This window comes from Balaenoptera borealis (assembly GCF_965194805.1).
Source record: "Balaenoptera borealis genome assembly, chromosome: 1".
In the NCBI taxonomy this organism is placed as follows: Eukaryota; Metazoa; Chordata; class Mammalia; order Artiodactyla; family Balaenopteridae; genus Balaenoptera; species Balaenoptera borealis.
The window spans coordinates 80806266-80827004 of NC_138860.1; the positions used below are offsets into that span (position 1 = coordinate 80806266).

The 20739-nt window shown below is 46.6% G+C and overlaps 1 protein-coding gene across 3 annotated transcripts; it reads right to left on the bottom strand.

The window, feature by feature from the left end:
* Positions 1-854: 854 nt before the first annotated feature.
* Positions 855-9001, bottom strand: HAPLN2 (hyaluronan and proteoglycan link protein 2). 3 transcript variants are annotated; one of them, XM_082391877.1, is made up of 8 exons: positions 8217-9001; positions 6069-6130; positions 4140-4284; positions 3083-3762; positions 2523-2876; positions 2207-2323; positions 1880-2062; positions 855-1473 (listed from the first exon to the last, which is right to left on the bottom strand). In XM_082391877.1, exons 4-8 carry the CDS (start codon positions 3168-3170, stop codon positions 1193-1195), a joined length of 1023 nt encoding a protein of 340 aa, XP_082248003.1. In that variant the 5' UTR covers positions 3171-3762; positions 4140-4284; positions 6069-6130; positions 8217-9001; the 3' UTR covers positions 855-1192. The 3 variants fall into 3 exon arrangements, with proteins under 3 accessions (XP_082248003.1, XP_082248002.1, XP_082248004.1); XM_082391876.1 differs by having other exon boundaries at positions 3083-3878; XM_082391878.1 differs by lacking the exon at positions 4140-4284 and having other exon boundaries at positions 3083-3194; positions 6069-6127; positions 8217-8996.
* Positions 9002-20739: the final 11738 nt, after the last annotated feature.

A 20739-nucleotide genomic window follows, 5' to 3' on the forward strand; every position in this document is an offset into this window, starting at 1 on the left:
GCAATTTTACAACATGTATCAAGTGCCGTTAGAAAGTTCATACCCTTTGCGCCAGTCATGACTATTCTCTAGCCCAGGCTTTTTGTGGTGTAGCTAGATTGCTTGAACAGTAATAAACAAACAAACATACAAATAAAATATATAGAATATAATATATATTAAGGAAAATGAATTAATGACATTGGAATTTGTCTCTTGAGTTCCTGGTATGTTTCTTTTAGCCAGATGTTAAGAATGTCCCTGGTCCAGTTGCCCCTTTTGCCCTGGCGGCCGTGATGGTGGTGAACGCTAAACCCAATGCACAGCCGCCCTGCAGTATTAGCCCTGCGAGGACCTTACTGTGTCCGTTAACCTCCTCTTCCTTCTGAGGGCTTAATTTCCCATCAGCTGTTAACAGCGGAATGACTTTCCTTCCTTTAATAGCAATCATGTAAACCCTTCTGGGAGACTGGCAGGATACAAACACATTTTGAAATATGTTCAGGTCCACCTTGTATTTGTTCTGTGGTGCCCAGGGGCTAGGCCTGGGGGTTTGGAGCGCTCCTGGAAGATTTGAACTAGAGTAATCTTAAGTGAGTGTGTGGCGCCCCCGCGTGGTGCCTGGTACAACACCACCCTGGATTCATTTGCTCCTATCCGTGGCCAGGCCGTCCACGGTGAATCCAACTCTCTTCCGGCCTTTTGGTGCCCTCTCCTCGCAACCCCTACTCTCTTGCAGGTTCACCCCTCAGGGGCAGTAGCCTCTGCTCTTACTCTGTCTTCCTAGGCGCGCCGTCAGCACGCTGGGTCCAAGGTCATCCCCCTCATCCCCCCACGCCTCGCCGCCGCGCTTACAGCTTCACCCAACACAAAAAGTCCTCGAGTTATTTTATTGCTGTATATAGAAGTCAGTTAATGCCCCCAGGACGCCCCATCCGTCACCCAGCAGTAGCTGCCTCGTCTGCCGGGGCGCGCGAATCGCCGCGGGTCCGAGGGTCGTAGCCGCGCACCGCCACCGGGTGTGCCACCACTTCCCCTCCCCGACGCCGGGCCAGCCGGGATCCTCGGCCTGCAGCCCTCGGCCGAGAAGGCGGGTCAGGAGGGGCTGCTCCTCGTCTGATGGAAGGGGAGGCTCGCGGGAAAGGGGCGGCAAGAGACCCCTGACACGACTCCCAGGCTTTGTCGCGCGCGCTGGAGGGGGCGCTGTGGGTCCCTATTCGGAGTAGCAGTAGGTCCCGTAGGCCGCCTGCTGGGGTCTGGGGAAGCCGAAGCTGCGCACTCCGGGATCCGGGAGGCCCCCGCAGCGCGGCCGAGGCGTGGTGATGGGGAAGCGCACGCTGCCATCCGCCAGCCAGCCGCCGTCGCACTGGTCCAGCCCGGAGAACTTCCAGGCTGCATAGAGGTGCCCGACCTTGGCCACCATGGCCCCGCGCCGCCGGCACGCCGCGTGGGCTTCAGACAGCGTCAGCCGCCCCGGCACGAAAAACACTTGGCCTGGGGACCGAAGCGGGTCACCGACTGATCCAGAGAAGGGCCAGCCGGGGCGCGGCGGGATTCAGACTCCCAGGGAGCAGAGTCGGGGGGGCAGGTGTGGTCGGGTGGGTCCGAGCTTGGGTAGGAGGAGTGGGAGTAACGAGACTGGGGGTGCGGGTGAGGTTGCGGGAGACAGGCTGGAGCCTGGGTGGGCGGAGTGACGGAGGGGCGAGGCCTTCAAGAGACCACGGAGCTGGCCCGGGATCTCAAGCCACTTGCCTTCTACCTTCCCCGCCCCATTCTTCAGGTCCGGGTCCTGGCCCCGCTCGCCCCGCCCCGCCTCATTCACAGGCTGAATCCTCCTCCTTCGCAGCCGATCAGGCCCCGCCCCCTCCGGTGCTGAGGCTGGCTCGCCCCGCCCCCTTACCTGACAGCTCAGAGGTGAAGCAGAAGGCGTCGTAGCGGTCACGCTTCCGGTCGCGGGGCCCGTAGCTGCGGATCCCGGGCCGCCCTGGGCCACCGCACGGAGCGCGCGCCGTAAGCACAGGGTAGCGCACGGAACCCTCGAGCAGCCAGCCCGCGTTACACCAGTCCAGACCCTCGGTCCACGCTGGGGGGAGATGGCGGGGGGTGGGGTGGGGGGTCGGGCGATTAGAGGCGCCACAGGCGGGAGCCAGACCCGGAGTTCGCCTCCACTGGGGTCCACGTGACAGCCCGGAGGGCGCCTGGGCGGTGCCCGGGTTCGGCCGCTCACCCTGGTACAGCTGGGCGTAGGTGGCCAGGCGTCCGTCTTGCTCCTCGCACGCCTGCTTCGCCTCATAGTAATTGAACTGGTACCTGCCCCGACTGGGCTGGTACGGAAACACCACACCTGGGGGGGGGGTGGCAGACAGCCTGGGGAGGGCCGGCAGAAGGAGAGGGGGAAGGAAGGGCGGTGCAGCCTAGGAAGAAGGGCTAGGGGGTCCCCGGGAGCAGGCGGGGGAGAGGCTGGGGAGGAGCCCTGGGAGGCCTGAGATGAGACAGCCGAACCACCCCTGGAGAGGAGCGGGGCAGTAACCGAAGGGCCTCACCCTCCAGGCGAAGGGTCAGCGCCACGCTCTCGTCCTCGATGCCATTGATGAGCTCACAGCGGTACCGGCCCTCGTCCTCCAGGCGCACGCCCGCGATGACCAGAGAGGCGTCTAGCCGATGCCCCCTTCGCATCCTGGCACGCCCCCCCAGGGGCCCGTAGCCCCGGGCGTGCGGTCCGTTGGTGATGAGGATGGGCGTTTCCTGGAGTTCCCCCGGCTCCACTTTGCTCCAGCGCACCTTGTAGCTGGGAGGCGGGGCGCCCAGGACGCAGGGCAGCGTGGTCGTGGCCCCACGACGAGAGTGAACGACCTCGTGGATGGGGGGCAGGAGGTAGTGGGGGCCAGGGTGGGGTGCTGAGCAGAGGGGGCCACAGTGGCAGGAACCCCCTCACCCTCAATGCCCCAAGTGCCTACCCAGATCCCCGTACCCCAGGCTCCCCCAACCCTCTCCTCCATTGCTCACTCAGCAATGACTCTCAGCCCCAGAGTATCTCCAACAGCTGCCCTTTCCACTTTCCCCACCACTGTTCCCCAGATTCTGGGCAGAGCTAAGGTCTTACCTGAGTCCCCCAGGGCTCTGTGGAAGGTGGTGAAGGCCCAAGGGAGAAGGAAGTGGCAGAGAGTGGGGAGACTGATCCTGCCTTGCATGGTGGGGAGTCAGCCCAGCACAGTCTGCAGGGCACAAAGGGTGGGCATTCCTTAGGGCTAAGGGAATGGGGTGGAGGGAACAGGGTAGATCTCCCATCAGGGATTCCTGAGAGGGGACCGTCGAGCTGGAAGCCATGAGGGCAGAAAAAGGGGCTGAAGTTGTTAGCAAAAGGAAGGTGATGGGGGAGGGGCAGTAACTAACTAGCCCATCCCTCCTCCTCTCTCACATCCCTTCAGTCAGCAGGTCCTAATTTAGCACCTCCTCTACCTATCCATTCTCAGCACAAGTGGTACTTCCCAAATCTTTTTTTTTTTTTAATTTTATTTATTTATTTATTTATTTATTTATTTATTTATTTATTTATTTATTTATTTATGGCTGTGTTGGGTCTTCGTTTCTGTGCGAGGGCTTTCTCCAGTTGCGGCAAGCGGGGGCCACTCTTCATCGCGGTGCGCGGGCCTCTTACTATCGTGGCCCCTCTTGTTGTGGAGCACAGGCTCCAGAAGCGCAAGCTCAGTAGTTGTGGCTCACGGGCCTAGTTGCTCCGCGGCATGTGGGATCTTCCCAGACCAGGACTCGAACCCGTGTCCCCTGCATTGGCAGGCAGATTCTCAACCACTGCGCCACCAGGGAAGCCCTACTTCCCAAATCTTGCCTTCTGGATTGCCACCTGTGGTCTCTGTCCTCTCCCAATACCCATTCTTCATCTGAAGTCAGAGTAAATATGGTCTTGTCACTCTCCTGCTTAAAACGGTGACTCCCCATTGCCATGAGAATCAAATCTAGTGTCCGAACCCAACTTCCAAGGCTCTCTGTGATCCAGCCTCTCCCAGCACCTCCAACATTGCCCCCCTACCCTACCCCTCACCACCTGTGCCCTCTGCACTGTGCTCCAGACATGTTCTGGTTCCAACACAGTCCAAGTTCACCCTCACCTTCCTCTTACAGGCAATCAGTTTGGGCCTCACCTCCTCTGGGAAACCTTTCCTCTCCCCTCCACTTCATCACGCTGTAGTGCACTGTGATCTACTCCTCTGGTTCCCCTACTGCCTTGGACTGGGGACTTTTTTTCTTAGAAGTATTTCTATTAGCAGCTAAATTAGCAGTGTGGATCTGAAAGTAATACATATGCATATGTAGACTATGTCAGTGAGCTTTCCAGTAATTATAAAGTTATAAAGTATAAAATTATAAGACTATTAAAAATGATTTCAAACACAATTGTCTATTTCAGTAGTTGATTTTCCCCCCTTCTTTATTCTATTCTTTATTCTTTATCACCTTGGCCATTTTTTCTTTTTTTATCCTTATAAAAGACTTCTACAGACAAGTCTATTGACCTAGATGGAACATTTTAGAAAAACATTTTCTAAATGTTTACTGTAGTGTATATTTAAATTTCCAAATGATAGTTAACCCAGGATTTTACAACTTAGCCTAGAATTTTGTTACAAAATGTAATAAAAAGCTTTTAAAACCCTTTAACAATCAATGGTATAAGTTTCATATTCTCCTGAATATATAAATTTGGTATACTTCACTTCTACTGATAACGTTTGTATTGTTTCTAAGAGACATTAACTTTTAATTTTCTGGAACATATTATCGTTAAGTCACAAATAGTCTTTTTTTTTTTGGTGATAAGAATGAATAGCAGGAGCTGCATTTGTTAAACCAAATCTAATATGAAACTGACTCTTTCTTGTGAGTACATTTGAATTTTGAAACAGTAGAACAATAAGGCTTAATATAAAGCAAAATAAATTTTTTATGTTTATGATCTGACCTTGGCCATTTTTTTAAAAATTGGACTAAAGACCCCTTAACCTAGTTTTATTCCTTTTTGAGATCTGATTCCTCCACTTCCTAATCGCATGACTTTGAACAAGTAGCTTAACCTCTCTCTGCCTCAGTGTCCTCATCAGTAAAATGTGGTGAATAGTAGCACACCTACCTCACTGAGGAGTTGTGAGGATTAAAAGAAGTAATATATGTAAAATGCTTAAATAGGTCCTGATATCTAGTAAGGGCTATGTATATGTTAGTTGTTATCTGCAGCTCCCGGCATAGTTTCTGGCACACAGTAGGTGCTAAATAAATATGTGTGTTAATGAATGAGCTCCCATTAAGGACTTCTGGGAAGAAGAGCAGGGACATGACAAGAGGAAGGAAAGACTGGAGGAGTCGGAAAGCTAAGGAGCTGGACTCCATCTTCTTGCAGATGAAGGCCAGAGCCGAGCATGCAGCAGAAGAGACAGGGTTGAGGTGCAGAAAGGACTTCTCAATGGTTAAAAAGGAAAGCATCTGGGACAGGGACCTGAGCGAGAGAACACATCTTCTGTACAGGAGAACCTGGTAAGCACAGTGATAGTGGGAACTGAGACCGATTGAGGGACCCATAGTAATGACAGCCAGCACCCACATGTTTAAAGTTTAACGTGCCTGAAACTGCTCTAGGCACTTTACATGTACACTTTTATATTTACTCCCCTTAGCAATGAGGTAGGAACAACTATGGATCCCATTTATATATGCTCAAAGGTGCTCACATGTCAGGATATTTGAGTGAGGTCACACAGTTAGTAAGAGGAGGGGTTTGCTGGGACTTGAATCCAGACTTGACATGAGGTTCAAGCTCTTAGTCACTGATCTGTCTTTCTGTTTCTCAGAGCAGGCGCACACATATCTTCTTCATACCCCTTACAGAGAATGAGAGAGCGGCCAACAGCTCCAGTGCCTCACCCCACCTTTTTTTTTTCCACTTATAAAGTTTTGTTTAAGAGAAATATTCATAATTTTTATGGGACACTTTTAGGTATAGAATAAAATTATTTCACTGATAATTATTTTATGAACATTCTGATCAACAGTACTGTGTAAGATATTTTGACACTGACCTGTTAGACGTGGGCCTCTTCACAGAGATGGAGGGAGCAGTGACTGGCAGCTTTTTGTCCTGCTGGAGGAAGAGGTTCCAGGTGAAGGAGTTGCCTGGGCCCCTGGGAGGTCCAAGCATCTAAGAGCCCCAGGACTTGGGCCCCTGATCATCGTGGTCTCTCCTTTCACACCTTTGAGGAAAGGCTTCTGTCCTGAGTTCAAAGAAGTCAAGGTACCAAAAACTCCCCCACTGATCACTCCACTAAGCCAGGCTAAGTGACTAGGGTCCAGCTCTGTGACCGGGCACTGTGTCTGTGGCACTCACTGTCCTGGGCCCAGGGGAAGACACGGCTTAGGAAGAGGCATGGGAACCCATGAAGAGGGATGGAGTAAAGGAGGCAACCCAGGAATAATTACCTGGAATATTGTGGAGAATGGGGTGCCTCGTTTCTCCTAGATGCTCTTAGACCAGAGAAGGGATGGATTAATGGGTGGGTGTAAGGATGTTGGACTGATGGGCATGGACTGAACTACAAATGAGGCTCAAAGATCCATAAGTGTCAAGTTCCAGCTGCCTCCACTTTTCCATACGGGCCTACTCTGCGCAGCACCACTCCACCTCCCCCAGCAAAGCCCTCACCTCTGCCCTCCGGTGCCTGGGTGCGCATTGCCTATGGGAAGAGGCTCTCAAGGTGGGAATCAGACTTCCAGGACCTCCAGTTGCTTCAAAAAACCTGACCCCTTCTGTCCAGCTCCCCTGTCTGTCATCTGTCTGTCCTTTCCTTCTCTGTCCCCACCCCATCGGAAGCACAATTTCCCATTGTCTCCTTCTTTCCCCCTATTGTTGAATAACAGGGGCCCTTTCTTTATCCTGTGGGTAATGGCAACGAAATGTCAACAGCTGGGGATGTGGGATGCAGGACCGGCTGGCACACGCCACCGGAAAAAGGGCCTGGGTGGAGGCGGGCTCAGAACAGGAACTGACATCCCCAAGGAGGAGAAAATGGGGAGAGGGAGAGAGAAGGTTGGTGAGAAGGTTGAAATGAGGTCCCCCTCAATATTCAAGCTTCAAGGCTCTAAAGAGATTTTGTGTAAGGCCGGGGAAATGGCTGAACTCCACAGAGAGCAGAGAGGTCAGCATTGCAATAGGAGAGATGGAAATTAGATAGCACAGAGGACTTTGCTGTCTCTGGGAAGGACATGGGAATTTCTGAGGATGGAAGGATTTTGGAAAGCTCTCCAAGAGAGGGCATCTTATTTGTTCCCTAGTTCCCCATCGCCTCCTTCAGCAGATGGATAATCTTAAAGTTCTCAAGAGAAGGGAGATCCTTAACCTCCCTGAGTGAAGATTCACTTCTCTAAAATCCCTCGTATTAGGAAGTTCTTTTGGAAGTCTAAACTCCTACTGGAGTTTAAGCTCATTTTTTAAACCTTTCTATTGAGATAGAATTTACATACAACAAGGTGCAGATCCTAAGGGTACAGCTCCATAAATTTTGACATGTGTACACACCCTGTAACTACCCAGCCCCAGATTAAGATATAGAACGTTTCCAACACCCAGAATAAGCGCATTTCTTTTTTGTTTGCTGTCAATGCAAAGGGAGCACTCCCTCCGTAAATAGCCATTTAGAAATGTTTCGAGCTTCGAATGGCCTCTTGACCTTCCTTTCTCTCTGCAACCCAACATCAGTGGCTTCACGTTACTAAATCCTACACTTTCAGGATCCTTAGCCTCCTCGTTTACCAGAGGGAAGGGAAAGTGACTTGTCCAAGACCACACAGAACGCAGTTGTTGAGTCGAGCCTAGGACGTTCTGCTTTTCCGGCTAATCCCTCTTCCACTCCTCTCCTCGACCCTCCGAGTCAGCCCCGGAGCTGCAGGGTCTTCACTGGGGCCATATTTGACAGCATGGAGCCCACCCCGACGGTGGATTGGATTGACTGTCTTTTCCTGTCCGCTCCATCCTTTCCTAAACCCTTCCCTCTTCCTCCCAGAGAGAAGGACAAACGAGAACAGACAAATAGCCGCCTGTCTCCTCTGCCAGGACACCCTGATCCCGCGCATCTGATTGGCTTCCGCCCAATGCAAACAAACAGCCTTACGCGGAGAGGGAGCGTATAAAGCCTCCATGGCCTGACCGGTCGCACCCTGATTCCCAGGCTCACCCCTCGTTGCTCCTTTCTCCCCAGACCACTTCTGAGTTGCGGGTCGGAAGTCTCTGGTGTATAAATCCGTAAAAGGCTGAGTTTGGCAGGGAGGAAGGCCTAGAACTATGCGATAGATGCAAAGAGAACCCCCTTGAGGATGGAATGAGAAAGGAACAGACCAAGAATAAATACAGCGTGAATAACCAAACTGTTTAGTCTGCTCAGGTCACGTTCATTCTCAGTTCTTCCCGAAGACACTACGAGATAGGAATGAGGTAAGATTGCTCAAGCTTGAGTTGGCATCTTTTCTGGCATCTTCTGAGGAGAGGCCTTTGCCACTCCTGCTGCCTACCAACCAGGGTGAGGCGGAATCATCTAGAAGGAGCATGGAGTCCTGACACCTCTTTCCCTGACACCCCAGACTCAGCCTCCACCCTCCAGGCACGTTCAGCAGACTAATTTTCTGGATCTTTGGTGACGGCAAGCATGGGCCCAGTTTACTACGGGATTGTTGCATGAAGGACTGGAAAAGTCGGCAAAATGGTACTTTAGGGCGCATGGCAGGGAAGGGCCAGGTGTGCTGGGGTGGGGGGGTAGTGGGGGGCTTCCCGCTCCTTCCAATGAAATTTGCGTTCACACCCAGCTGCCTCGGCCGCCGCAGAGTCTCCAGCAGACGCTGCAGGGCCGTCTCTCGCTCCTTCTCTGCTGGGTCTCACCTTTCTCCTCCTCCCTGGGAGCCCCCAGGCCTCCTCTTTCTTCTAACCCAGGCTCGGGCCTTTTGTGGGGCTGCATCCTGGCTGCACTGCAGGACCCTGTGGGGGGTGAGCCTGGGGGAGGCAGCCTTGTGGAAAGGCGTGTTTTCCGCTCAGGATGCCTCACTGTACCCTGAACAGCCTTTGTCCTGTAGACGGAGTCAAGGGTGGGAAGGAAGGGGAAGATGTGGCCCAGGCCCTTGGGTGTGGGGTGGGCTGCCAGTCTGGAGGGGGCATGAGGCCACATGGGCTAATGGGAAGAACACTGGACCATGAATCAGGAATCCTGTTCCAGCCAGATGCCGACTTCCTATGAGACTCTATAGCAACCTCCTGGAGCTTCAGTCTCTCTAATTATCGAATGGGCACCACACCTGCCCAGTGGGACTGGCTGGTGTGAGGATGATGGAGCAGCCTTCTACCCGGTGAAAAGCACGCTGTGAATGAGGTTCATTGTTATAATGGTTAGTTCAAATTGGAAAACTGCTAGAGAAGGGGAGAATGAGATGGGAAAGAGCTGAGATCCGTTAGACCCCCTCATCCTTGAACATCCTTGAACTAGCCACACCCTCCAAGAACAGGTGGAGCCCCTCATGGGGCTGGGGTCTCTTTCTAAACAGTAAGGGTGTCCCTCTCTGTATTTCCATCTTACTCTATTTCCATCTCTGTGGAGAACAGGAGGATGTCACCACCATGCCTAAGATGCCACGTGGAGCCCTGACCGTGCCCCATCTCAAGCTGCCCCACCCAGCCCAGGAGTCCTGACAGAACTCAGTTCCCTGTTCGTCACTCCAGCCCCTTGATTTGGGGCTCTTGAGAAGTGGGACCCACAGTGCCCACTTCAGTACTGATCAGAACCTAGAAACTAGAAGCAAAGATGTCCACAGGGAGGAGCTGGCTGGCTCTATGGGCAGCCTCTTCCTGACTCTGAAAGGTCTTGAAAGACAACAGTGGGGATATCTGGTTGTCCTCATCTCAACCTGGCAAATGTTCAGGTTCCTCAACCATCTCTATCCTGAGGGCGTGGTGGCTGAGGGGTGTGGCCAGGGTAGTGCTTTTTCTGAAGTCCCCCTTTTCTGAAGGGCCTCAGGGTGTAGAGAACTGTGTGAGCAAAGCAGTAAATGAACTTAGGAAGGTCTTGAACTTATGAAGTGCTCAGGCTAGTGGGATAACACCTGTCCTATCGCAGAGGTAGATGAGGGTAAAACAAAATGTTGGAAAGTGCAGAGAACAGTAAAAGACAAATGTCTAGAAGTTGTTATCATGGTTACTAAGATTTAACAATTATATTTTACATATTACTAATCATGTCTCTGTCACAGTCAGTTCATGGCTATATTCAAGTGGGCCATTTAAATTGTACTTTTGGGGTACAGCTACTATGGAAAACAGTATGGACGTTCCTCAAAAAACTAAAAATAGATCCAGCAATCCCACTCCTGGGCAAATATCTGGAGGAAACTATAATTTGAAAAGATACCTGCACTCCTATGTTCATAACAGCACCATTCACAATAGCCAAGACATGGAAGCAACCTAAATGTCCATTTACAGATGAATGGATAAAGAAGATGTGGTACATATATATATAATGGAATACTACTCAGCCATAAAAAAGAATGAAATAATGCCATTTGCAGCAACATGGATACAACTAGAGATTATCATACTAAGTGAAGTAAGTCAGAAAGAGAAAGACAAATACCATATGATATCACTTATATGTGGAATCTAAAACATGACACAAATGAACTTATCTATGAAACAGAAACAGACTCACAGACATAGAGAACAGACTTGTGATTGCCAAGGTGGAGGATGGTTGGGGAGAGGATTGGGAGTTTGGGATTAGTATACACAAACTGTTATATATAGGATGGATAAACAGCAAGGTCCTACTGTAGAGCACAGGGAACTATATTCAATATCCTGTGATAAACCATATAAAAATATGAAAAAGAATGCATATATATGTATAACTGAATCACTTTGCTGTACAGCAGAAACTAACACAGCACTGCAAATCAGCTATACTTCAATAAAATCAATTTTAAAAAATAAAATTGTGTTTTTGTTCATCTACCTCTGCAAATACCTTGAGATTCCCGAGTCCTCATTTTATCAGCCCTTCTCACACTCCCAGGCCTCAAGGCTTGCTCTCTCAAATCCCTGCCTCTGTTCTCGTTCAAGGCAGTTTAAGTTGGATCTGACCCTACTTTGTACAGACTCTCACTCCCAGTCTCACGTTAGTCAAACTTAAGCCCAGAAGTAAGAAGATTTGCAAGTATTAATCAACCATTCTCAGGCCAGAATGTGAATAATTTAAGTAAGTGAGCCCTAACTTATAGCTCTACATTCTCTCACATGGGAAGTATAAATACCCTCACAGTATTAACGTTCCCATTTTATGGACAAAGAAACTGATGTCTAGAGAAAGTTAGTTAATTGTTAGTGAGTAACCCAGGGAGCTCACCTCCAAAGCTAGATGAGTTCTTCCCTTCTGTGGAAGAATAATTCCTCCAAACTTAGAAAAGGTAAAATGAGAATCGCTTTTTTTGTTGGTTGTTGGGGGTTTTGTTTTGGGGGGGAGTTGTTTGGTTTGGTGTCGCTCTAGAGCATTGTCTAAAAGCTTGCTTGACACTCAACTGACTCTCCTGGAGAATGTAACTTTGTTGTTATAGTATATTTGATAAATAATCTACAACCAAAAAGAGATGAAACATTTACAGTCTGTATGGTTAGTGGTTAACTTGCAGAAGTTGATAAAATGATAGGGTTTTATTGCCCAACAGAGAAGTTAACCACAAAGGTGTTTTGGTTTTATTGTCCTGGAAACTTGACCAATCATATCTAAATTAGCAATCTTATTTCGGCATTCCTTTTTTTATTGACTATATAAATCCCTGTTTCTCAAATGCTCTTCAAAGCAGCTCTTTTGTCTTCTTCCTAGTTCTGCCATTAATGAGTTAAATAAATCTTTGATGTGAGTTCAAAAATAACTTTGAGAATTGTTTTTCCACTTCTCAACTTCCCTATATTGAAAGCAACATCCTAGTGCTTTCTGCTTCCCTGGAATAGCAGATCCACTTGTAGAACTAACACATGAGTGCCCTGAGAGACTGAACCTCCTTGAGGGGAGGATACTTTGTATCTCCAGCCTGCAGAGGACCAGCAATGGCACTAGGAGGAAGTGGCCATTCTCAGCAAGAGTCCTCTACAGTGCCTTCTTGTAGTTAAGGCTACGAAGGCTGCTGCTCCAATGGGCCACCATTGTTACAGCAACTCAATTTCATTAGCTACATCAGAGACTTTATAATGCATCCATTGTTCTTCCTCCAGGAAGCCTCCCAAGAAACAATTTAACAGTTTTCTCACCTGGCATATACTAGCATTCAGAAAATGTTTACTGAATAAATAAATAAAATTGACGTTTTCTTTCTTTCTTTAATTTCTGCAAGCTTAACCAAAGGGCAGGACATAATGGTTAAGTTCCACAGGCTCTGGAATTTGAGTGTCCGGAGATAAATCTCAGGCAACCTACTAACTGGATAACATTAGGCAACCTTCTCTTTACTTCATTGTTTTCCTCTGAAAATGAGAATAATGACATCAATAATTAGAACTGTGCCTGACTCATAGAATGCACTCAATATATTTTAGCCCTTACTGTTGGTGAGGGGAAGAAGTGTCACAGGGAACAGAATCAATCAAAACACAGATACTGACTGATTGAGCCTAAGGGATCACGTGATTTTTTAAAACCATAAACACATACAAATCAATGTCCCACTTATTTTTATTTATCACAAAACATAACAAAATTAATACATGAACATAACGAAAAAGAATTAAACCACTAACAAAGGGATGAAATGAAAAGTAAAATCCTTCCTTCCTTTCTTCCTTCCTTCTTCTTACTTCCTCCTGGAACAAGTGAACCATTGTTAAGCTTCTTCTGTACCTGCCCATAAAGTTTTTAAGAATCTACAAGAATTCAAATAAATAGAAACATACATCATGCACATATTCTTTTTTTAAAAATCTAATTGGGATCATACACAAACTGCTCCCTACTTTGTTGTTATTTTTTTTTAACCTAATAATATGTTGTGAACATCAGTCCTATCAGCACATGACATAAAGCTTCTTCATTCTTTTCCATGTCTGCACAGTATTCCAGTGGGTGGCTGTAGCATAATTTATTTAACGAGATGCCTATTGTTGGAGACTGCTAGAGGTTGGACAACCAGTTAGCCGTCTTGGGAAAAAAATATGATCCATAATTCATTCCTTAAACTAAATAAATTCCTGGAAGCTCAAATATTTAAATGTAAAAACGAAGCCAGAATGAGTCATAGAATAATAATTTTTAAATTGGAGGGCAACTTTTATTGCTTTCTTAAAAACTGATTCCACAATGATGCATTTAATTGTAGACAGTTTAACAAACATAAAAACATTTAAAAATGAAAATCCCAGGACTTCCCTGGTGACTCAGTGGTTAAGACTCCGCGCTCTCAATGAAGGGGACCCGGGTTTGATCCCTGGTCAGGGAACGAGATCCCACATGCATGCTGCAACTAAGGAGCCCAAGAACAGCAACTAAAGACCCAGCACAACCAAATAAATAAGCAAGTCTTTTTTTAAAATGAAACTTAATCCTACCACACAGAGAAAATAAATTTTAACATTTTGTTGTCTGTCCTTCCAAACTTTCAAGGCATTTATGTATTTATTATGTGTATGAATTTTTTCATGATTTAATATGCAATACATCTGACAGCCAGCAGGTGGCGCGAGAAGGCAGCGTTACCGGCGCTGACGGGCCCTGCAGAGTGCTAGGCTCCGCATACAGCTCGAGTCCAATGCACTGTTGGAGGATCACCGCTTGTTTACTGCGGACGATGTTCAGAGATGGGAATGCTATAGCAGAGACCTGAAAGTTCTGGGGGCGTCCTCCAGACTCAGAGCGCCCTTCAGACTCGCTTTGACAAGGCTGAGCTAAGCTTCAGTTCAGAGGGAGAGAGTCCCGGTATCTCAAAGCGTTTTCCTTCGTATTTGTGGCAGCAGTGCCAAGAGAAAGAATGAGGTGGGATACCCTGCTGCTTTTCTTTCCAGCAGGGTCCTTTTTCCCACCTCTACTTCCACTCATATTGGTGTCTTTCATACTGCTCCCGTTCAGAACTTTTTCCATGGCATTTTTACTGATGTATCTGGAAATATTTAAAAGAATTTCATTTAAAAGAATATATTGATTGATTGGCTGCATGAGGTCTTAGTTGTGGCACGCAGGATTTTTCATTGTGGTGCGCGGGCTCTTCATTGCGGTGCACGGGCTTCTCTAGTTGTGGCACGAGGGCTCCACAGAGCGTGGGCTCTGTAGTTGGGGCATGTGGGCTCTCTAGTTGCTTGCCCCACGGCATGTGGGATCTTAGTTCCTCCACCAGGGGTGGAACTGGCATCCCCTGCGTTGCAAGACCGATTCTTAACCACTGGACCACCAAGGAAGTCCCTGGAAGTATTTTATTTTTTAAAATATAAAAAACAAGCCAAGTGGAAATGTCTGCTGCCTTGCAAACTTCACTTCTCTAGGCTGACTCTAGAAGTGGCAGCAAGCACTACAGAGGAAAGAGGGCCCCTTTTGCAGTTCCCTCCCTCATCCATTCTCACCACCCCACCACCACAACCAGCATGTACACACACTGGGGTTTCCAAGCCCCTTCACAGAAGGAGACACTGAGGTCAGGGAAAGACAGAGACAGGAACTAGAGGGACAGTGATGCAGAGCTCAGAGACAGGTCTTGATCCAAATTGGAGAGAAGCGTGGTACCAAGGGGCAGATGGCAATGATGCTTCAAAGATAAATAAATGTTTGTTAAGCAGAAACCCACACCAGATTGCATCAAAGGACAGCCATCTGTGGCTGAGACCATTTCATTTCTGTTTTCTGTGGTGACTGGCCCTCAGGTTACTTACCTACAAATAGGGAAGATTATATACAATTTGGGATTAGGCTGAGAATCAAATAAAATGATGTTTGTGAAAATGATATTTTAAACTGTGAACCACTGTTTTAAATAAAACCCACTATTTTAATTTTTTTGAGTCATTTAAATTTATTTATTTATTAAGGCTGCTCCGGGTCTTTTTGTGGCACGCGGGATCTTTGTTGTCGGCATACCGACTTCTTAGTTGCGGCGTACATGTGGGATCTAGTTCCCTGACCAGGGGTCGAACTCGGGCCCCCTGCATTGGGAGCATGGAGTCTTAGCGGTTGGACCACCAGGGAAGTCCTCCAAACCCACTATTTTTAAATAGCAAAGCACTCTGCACAAGGGATTGTAATGTTTTTGTTGTTATGGACTTAAATGGTTAATGAAGTAGGAAAATTACAAACTGCCTAGGCCTGAGGATTAAGAAATAATATCAGTCTAAGAAAAAACCCTAAGAGACATAGGCGCACCTTTTTTTTTTCTCAACAGAAAGAAAAATAACATTATATTAGGTAAACATTGCCAATATTTGTGATATAAGCTTTCAAAAATCCCAACATTTGGGACTTCCCTGGGGTCCAGTGGTTAAGACTCTGCGCTTCCACTGCAGGGGACATGGGATGGATCCCTGGTCAGGGAACTAAGATCCCGCATGCCACATGGTGTGGCAAAAAAAAAAAAAAATCCCCACAATTGTAGTTGCAACCACAGGCTCTTTTCTCTTCCCTCATTCTCAGATTTCAGTAATAGAATAAATACATGAATAAACAACTGAGAAGAGGTAGAGGAAAATGTTACACAAGTTTATGCACCAGAGGGATTTGTTAGCATAGTATGATCTTTATGACACTGTGTGTGGACTCAGAGTATAGAAAGATAACCCAATACCTAATTTTTAGGATTTCATTCTGCTCCAGAAATTTAGAAAGGAATTCAAGAGTTAGTCATCTCGGACTTCCCTGGTGGTGCAGTGGTTAAGAATCCGCCTGCCAACGCAAGCGACACGGGTTCAATCCCTGGTACGGGAGGACTCCACATGCCGCAGAGCAACTAAGCCCGTGTGCCACAACTACGGAGCCTGAGCTCTAGAGCCCACGAGCCACAACTACCAAGCCCGTATGCCACAACTACTGAAGGCAGCGCGCCTAGAGCCTATGCTCCACAACAAGAGAAGCCACCGCAATGAGAAGACCGCGCACTGCAATGAGCAGTAGCCCCCACTTGCTGCAACTAGGGAAAGCCCGCGCACAGCAACAAAGACCCAACGCAGCCAAAAATAAATAAATAAATGTATTAAAAAAAAAAGTTAAAAAAAAAAAAGAGTTGGTCATCTCAGGGCCACATTCACCTCCTCCTGAAGGTCTCCCTGTTGCCAATCATATTTCTCCTCATTTCTGCACGAAGTTCCTCAGCACTGAGGAACTCTGATTTGTATTCATTTGCTGTTTTAAAGTTATTTTTCCTGATAAAATATGTTAATTGTAGAAAAAACTAAAATTCAGAGAGAATATATAAAGAAGGGTATGCACTTACTCATAATTCCTTCATCTCAGAATGACTGCCTGTAACATGTTAGTGTTCCCTTGTTCTTTTACTGTGCCTGTGGTTTTTTGGGTTTTTTGAGATATAATTCACATACCATAAAATTCACCCTTTTAAAGTGTACAATTCAGTGGGTATTAGTATGTTCACAAGTTTAACCAACACCACTGATTCCAGAACATGTCATCAGCCCAAAAAGAAACCCTCCACCCACCCATTAGTAGCCACTCTCCATTTTCCTCTTCCCAGCTGACCTATGTCAATGGATTTGCCTACTCTGGACATTGCATGTAAATGGAATCATACAGTATGTGGCCTTTTGTGCCTGGTTTCTTTCACTTAACATATTTTCAAAGTTTATCCATGTTGTAGAATGTATCAATACCACATTTCCTCTGATGACCTAATCATATTCCATTGTGGATCATGTTTTGTTTACCCATTCATTAGCTGATGGACATTTGGATTGTTTCCACTTTTTAGCTATTACTATAGATAGTGCTTCTATGAAATTTTGTGTACAAGTTTTTGTATAGACATATATTTTCAATTCTCTTGGGTATATACCTAGGAGTGGGATTGTTGGGTCATACAGTAATTCTATGCTTAACTTTTTGAGGAATTTTTCAAACTGTTTTCCAAGGCAGCCACACTATTTTACCTTCCCACCAGCAATGTATAAGCGTTCTCATTTCTCCACATCCTCACCAACACTTGTTATTGCTCATTTTTTAAATAATAGTTATCCTAGAAGGTGTGAAATGATATTGTATTGTGGTTTTCACTTGCATTTCCCTGATGACTAATGATGTTGGGCATCTTTTCATGTGCTTATTAACCATTTGTATATCTTCTTTGGAGAAATGTCAATCCAAATCTTTTACCCATTTTAAAATTGTGTCGTCTTTTTATTATTGAGTTGTAAGTGTTCTTTTTTAAAATTTTATTTATTTATTTATTTATTTTTGGCTGCATTGGGTCTTTGTTGCTGCGCAAGGGCTTTCTCTAGTTGCGGTGAACGGGGGCTACTCTTCATTGCGGTGCGTGGGCTTCTCATTGTGGTGGCTTTTGCTGCGGAGCACGGGCCCTAGGTGCGCAGGCTTCAGTAGTTGTGGCACGCGGGTTCAGTAGTTGTGGCTCGAGGGCTCTAGAGCGCAGGCTCAGCAGTTGTGGCACACGGGCTTAGTTGCTCCGCGGCCTGTGGGATCTTCCCATACCAGGGATTGAACCCGTGTCCCCTGCATTGGCAGGCGGATTCTTAACCACTGCACCACCAGGGAAGTCCTTGTAAGAGTTCTTTATGTATTTTTTGGATATTAGAACCTTATCAGAAATATAATTTGCAAATATTTTCTTCCATTCTGTAATTGTCTTTTTACTTCTTGATGGTGTCCTTTGGAGCACAAACGTTTTAATTTTGATGAAGCCCAATTTATCTGTTTTTTTCCTTTGGTTGCTTGTACATTTGGACTCATAGCTAATAAACTATTGTTTAATCCAAGGTTATGAAAGTTTACATCTATGTTTTCTTTTAAGAGCTTTAGAGGTTTTGCTCTTACATTTAGGTTTTTGATTCATCTTGAGTTAATTTTTGCATATGACGCGAGGTAGGGGTCCAACTTCATTTTTTTTTTGCATGTGGCTATCCAGTTGTCTTAGCATAATTTGTTGAAAAGACTATTCTCTCCTCATTGAATTGTCTTGGCATTCTTGTTGAAAATCAATTGCCCATAAATGTATGGGTTTATTTCTGGACTCTCATTTCTATTCTATTGATCTTTATATCTAGCCTATGCCAGAACCACAGTCTTGATTACTATAGCTTTGTGGTAAGTTTGGAAATTGAGAAGTGTTAGTCGTTCAACTTTGTTCTTTTTCGAGAAAAAGGACTCCTTGCATTACCATTTGAACTTCCAAATCAGCTTGCCAACTTATGCAAAAAAAGCCAGCTAGGATTTTGATAGAGATTGTGTTGAATCTGTAGACCAGTTTGGAGAGTATTGTGATATTATTAAGTCTTCCAACCCATGAACACATGTATCTTTCCATTCACGTAGCTCTTCTTTAGTTTCTTTCGATGACATTTTGTAATTTTCAGTGTACAACTCTTGCTCTTCTTCTGTTATATTGTGTTAAATTCCTAAGTGCTTTATTCCTTTTGATGCCATTGCCTATGAATTTTTAACATAGATGGGCTCTTACTATGCAGGAACCAGTTTGTACCTGCTTTTTTCATTTCAATCATATCGTAGACATTTCCCCCAAGTTATTAAGACTCCTTTTAAAGCTACATATTAGTGCATTGTACAGTTACACTACAATTTATTTAGCCATTCTCCTGTTGTGTGATATTTAGGTTCTTTACAATTTTTCCATTTTATAAATATTCCTGTAATAAATATTTCTATTGATCTTGCTATGTCTGCATTTTAGATTATTTCCATATAAGTAGTCACGGCCCCTTCCACCACGAGAGAACACAGCAAGAAAGTGCCAGATATGAGTCAGGAAGACGGCCCTCACCAGAAGGTGATCGTCCCAGTCCCTTGATCTTGGACTTCCCAGCATGCAGAACTGAGAGTGGCCAAGATGGCAGATTAGAAAGACCCTAAGCTCACTTTATAAGTAGCCATGTATTCTTGTTCTCTTACAATGGCTTTTATTTCTCACAACTCTTGTGAGGAGTGTGAGACCCCATGAAACTTGGAACTCCTGGAGGCCCATTTCTTCTTTTGCAGTCCCACGTAGCCCCCAGGGACAGGCTTACAGCCTGGGAGAGGCTCCTTCAGGAAGCCTTCAGGGGCCCTGGCTTCTCCTCTTACCCCCGTAGCACTGTGTCCTGACCTTGCCACAGCTCTCATCACTCACTCATATAAATGCCTGGTAACTTGTTACACTCCCACAAGACGGTGAGGCCCAACAGGACAAGGGCTGGACCCCTAGCCCTTGGCCTACAGAAGACCCTTAATAAATGTTTATCAAATAGTGAGTCAGGCAGAACAGGAGTTCAAGGTCCTAAGCCAGAGGAAGAATCTTGAGTCAAGGAATTATGGCCATTAGGTTTTTGGAGTGGCTGGCAAAGTATGCCACACAGAAATTGTGGGCTAGAAAGGGCCCTTGAGGTTGCCCTATTCAGGAGTTTTCAAACCTCTTTTATGCCCACAGTATAATATATTAGATAGACAGGTAGATTAATAGATAGATAGGGGAGACGGAGTGGGAAAATGGTGGTAACTGAAGACCTATCTGTGGAATTTTCTCTCTCTCTCTCTTTCTTTTTTTTTTTTTTTTTTGCCGCGCTGCTCTGGCTTGCTGCGTCTTAGTTCCCCGACCAGGGATCGAACCCGACCCCTGGCAGTGAAAGCGCGGAGTCCTAACCGCTGGACCGCCAGGGAATTCCCCCTTTATTTTTCCTTCCCAGGTAGCATATTTTAAAAGTAAAACTAATTTTAGGTAAAAAAAAAAAATCTTGTGGGGATGAGGGAGTATGACACACTGAGCAATTACGACAAAACTTTACTGTGACACGGCAGTTTTTCTTTTTGAAGTTCCTTGGGGGTGGGGGTGGGGTGGGTCGGGCTCTAAGTTACCGTAAATACTGATACAGGGACGCAAACAAGGGATTTTTTTTTTTTCAGGTTTTAGTTCTTGGGTGGCTCAGTGAAGCCTAGGAACAGTTTGTGGGGATGAGAGCGCGCGCAGCCTCTCTTGATTTGTTTGCAATATGTTCTTTCCCTCCCCTGCTCAAGGGACCCTAATACTTAAAAGGCAAGTCCAAACTCCTCAACCTGGCATGGATTCCGGGATCCTCCCTCTCTCTCCAGTCCCACTCGAGGTCCCGATTTTCCCTGGGCTAGACTAGGTGCACCCCGAAGTCAGGGCTCTCTCTTATGCATCTTTGTATCACCAGTACCAAAAGGGGCAGGTCCTGGCACAGAGTGGTGAGTCAAAAAGTGTTTGATGAACCTACTGAAACCTCTCATCTCTAGGATTTTATAAATAACTGTCCCTGAAGGCTGAGTATTCATCCCCGCTAATCACCTCAGAGGTACTACCTCCTTCTCTGCCTCCACGAATCTCTCAGGCCACTCTGAATGGTTTCCCCTAAAGTTTTCCTTCCTCACATTTGTGCCTGTAACTAGTCAGTGTCGGACCCAAAGCTGTTCTCTGCATCCCAATAGAGCCGGATAGGACTGAAGTCCCGCGGCCATTTAGACCTGCAGGGAGGAAGTAAACAGAACACTTTCCGGATCT

Bases quoted from the DNA above. Each gene is read 5' to 3' on its own strand.
- HAPLN2 (XM_082391877.1), bottom strand. From the start codon at position 3,170: ATGCAAGGCAGGATCAGTCTCCCCACTCTCTGCCACTTCCTTCTCCCT. The intron at 2,324-2,522 runs GTGAGGCCCTTC...CCCCCCCCCCAG, and splicing joins GCTGACCCTTCGCCTGGAGG to GTGTGGTGTTTCCGTACCAG. The intron at 1,474-1,879 runs GTAAGGGGGCGG...TTCGGTCCCCAG, and splicing joins CTTCACCTCTGAGCTGTCAG to GCCAAGTGTTTTTCGTGCCG.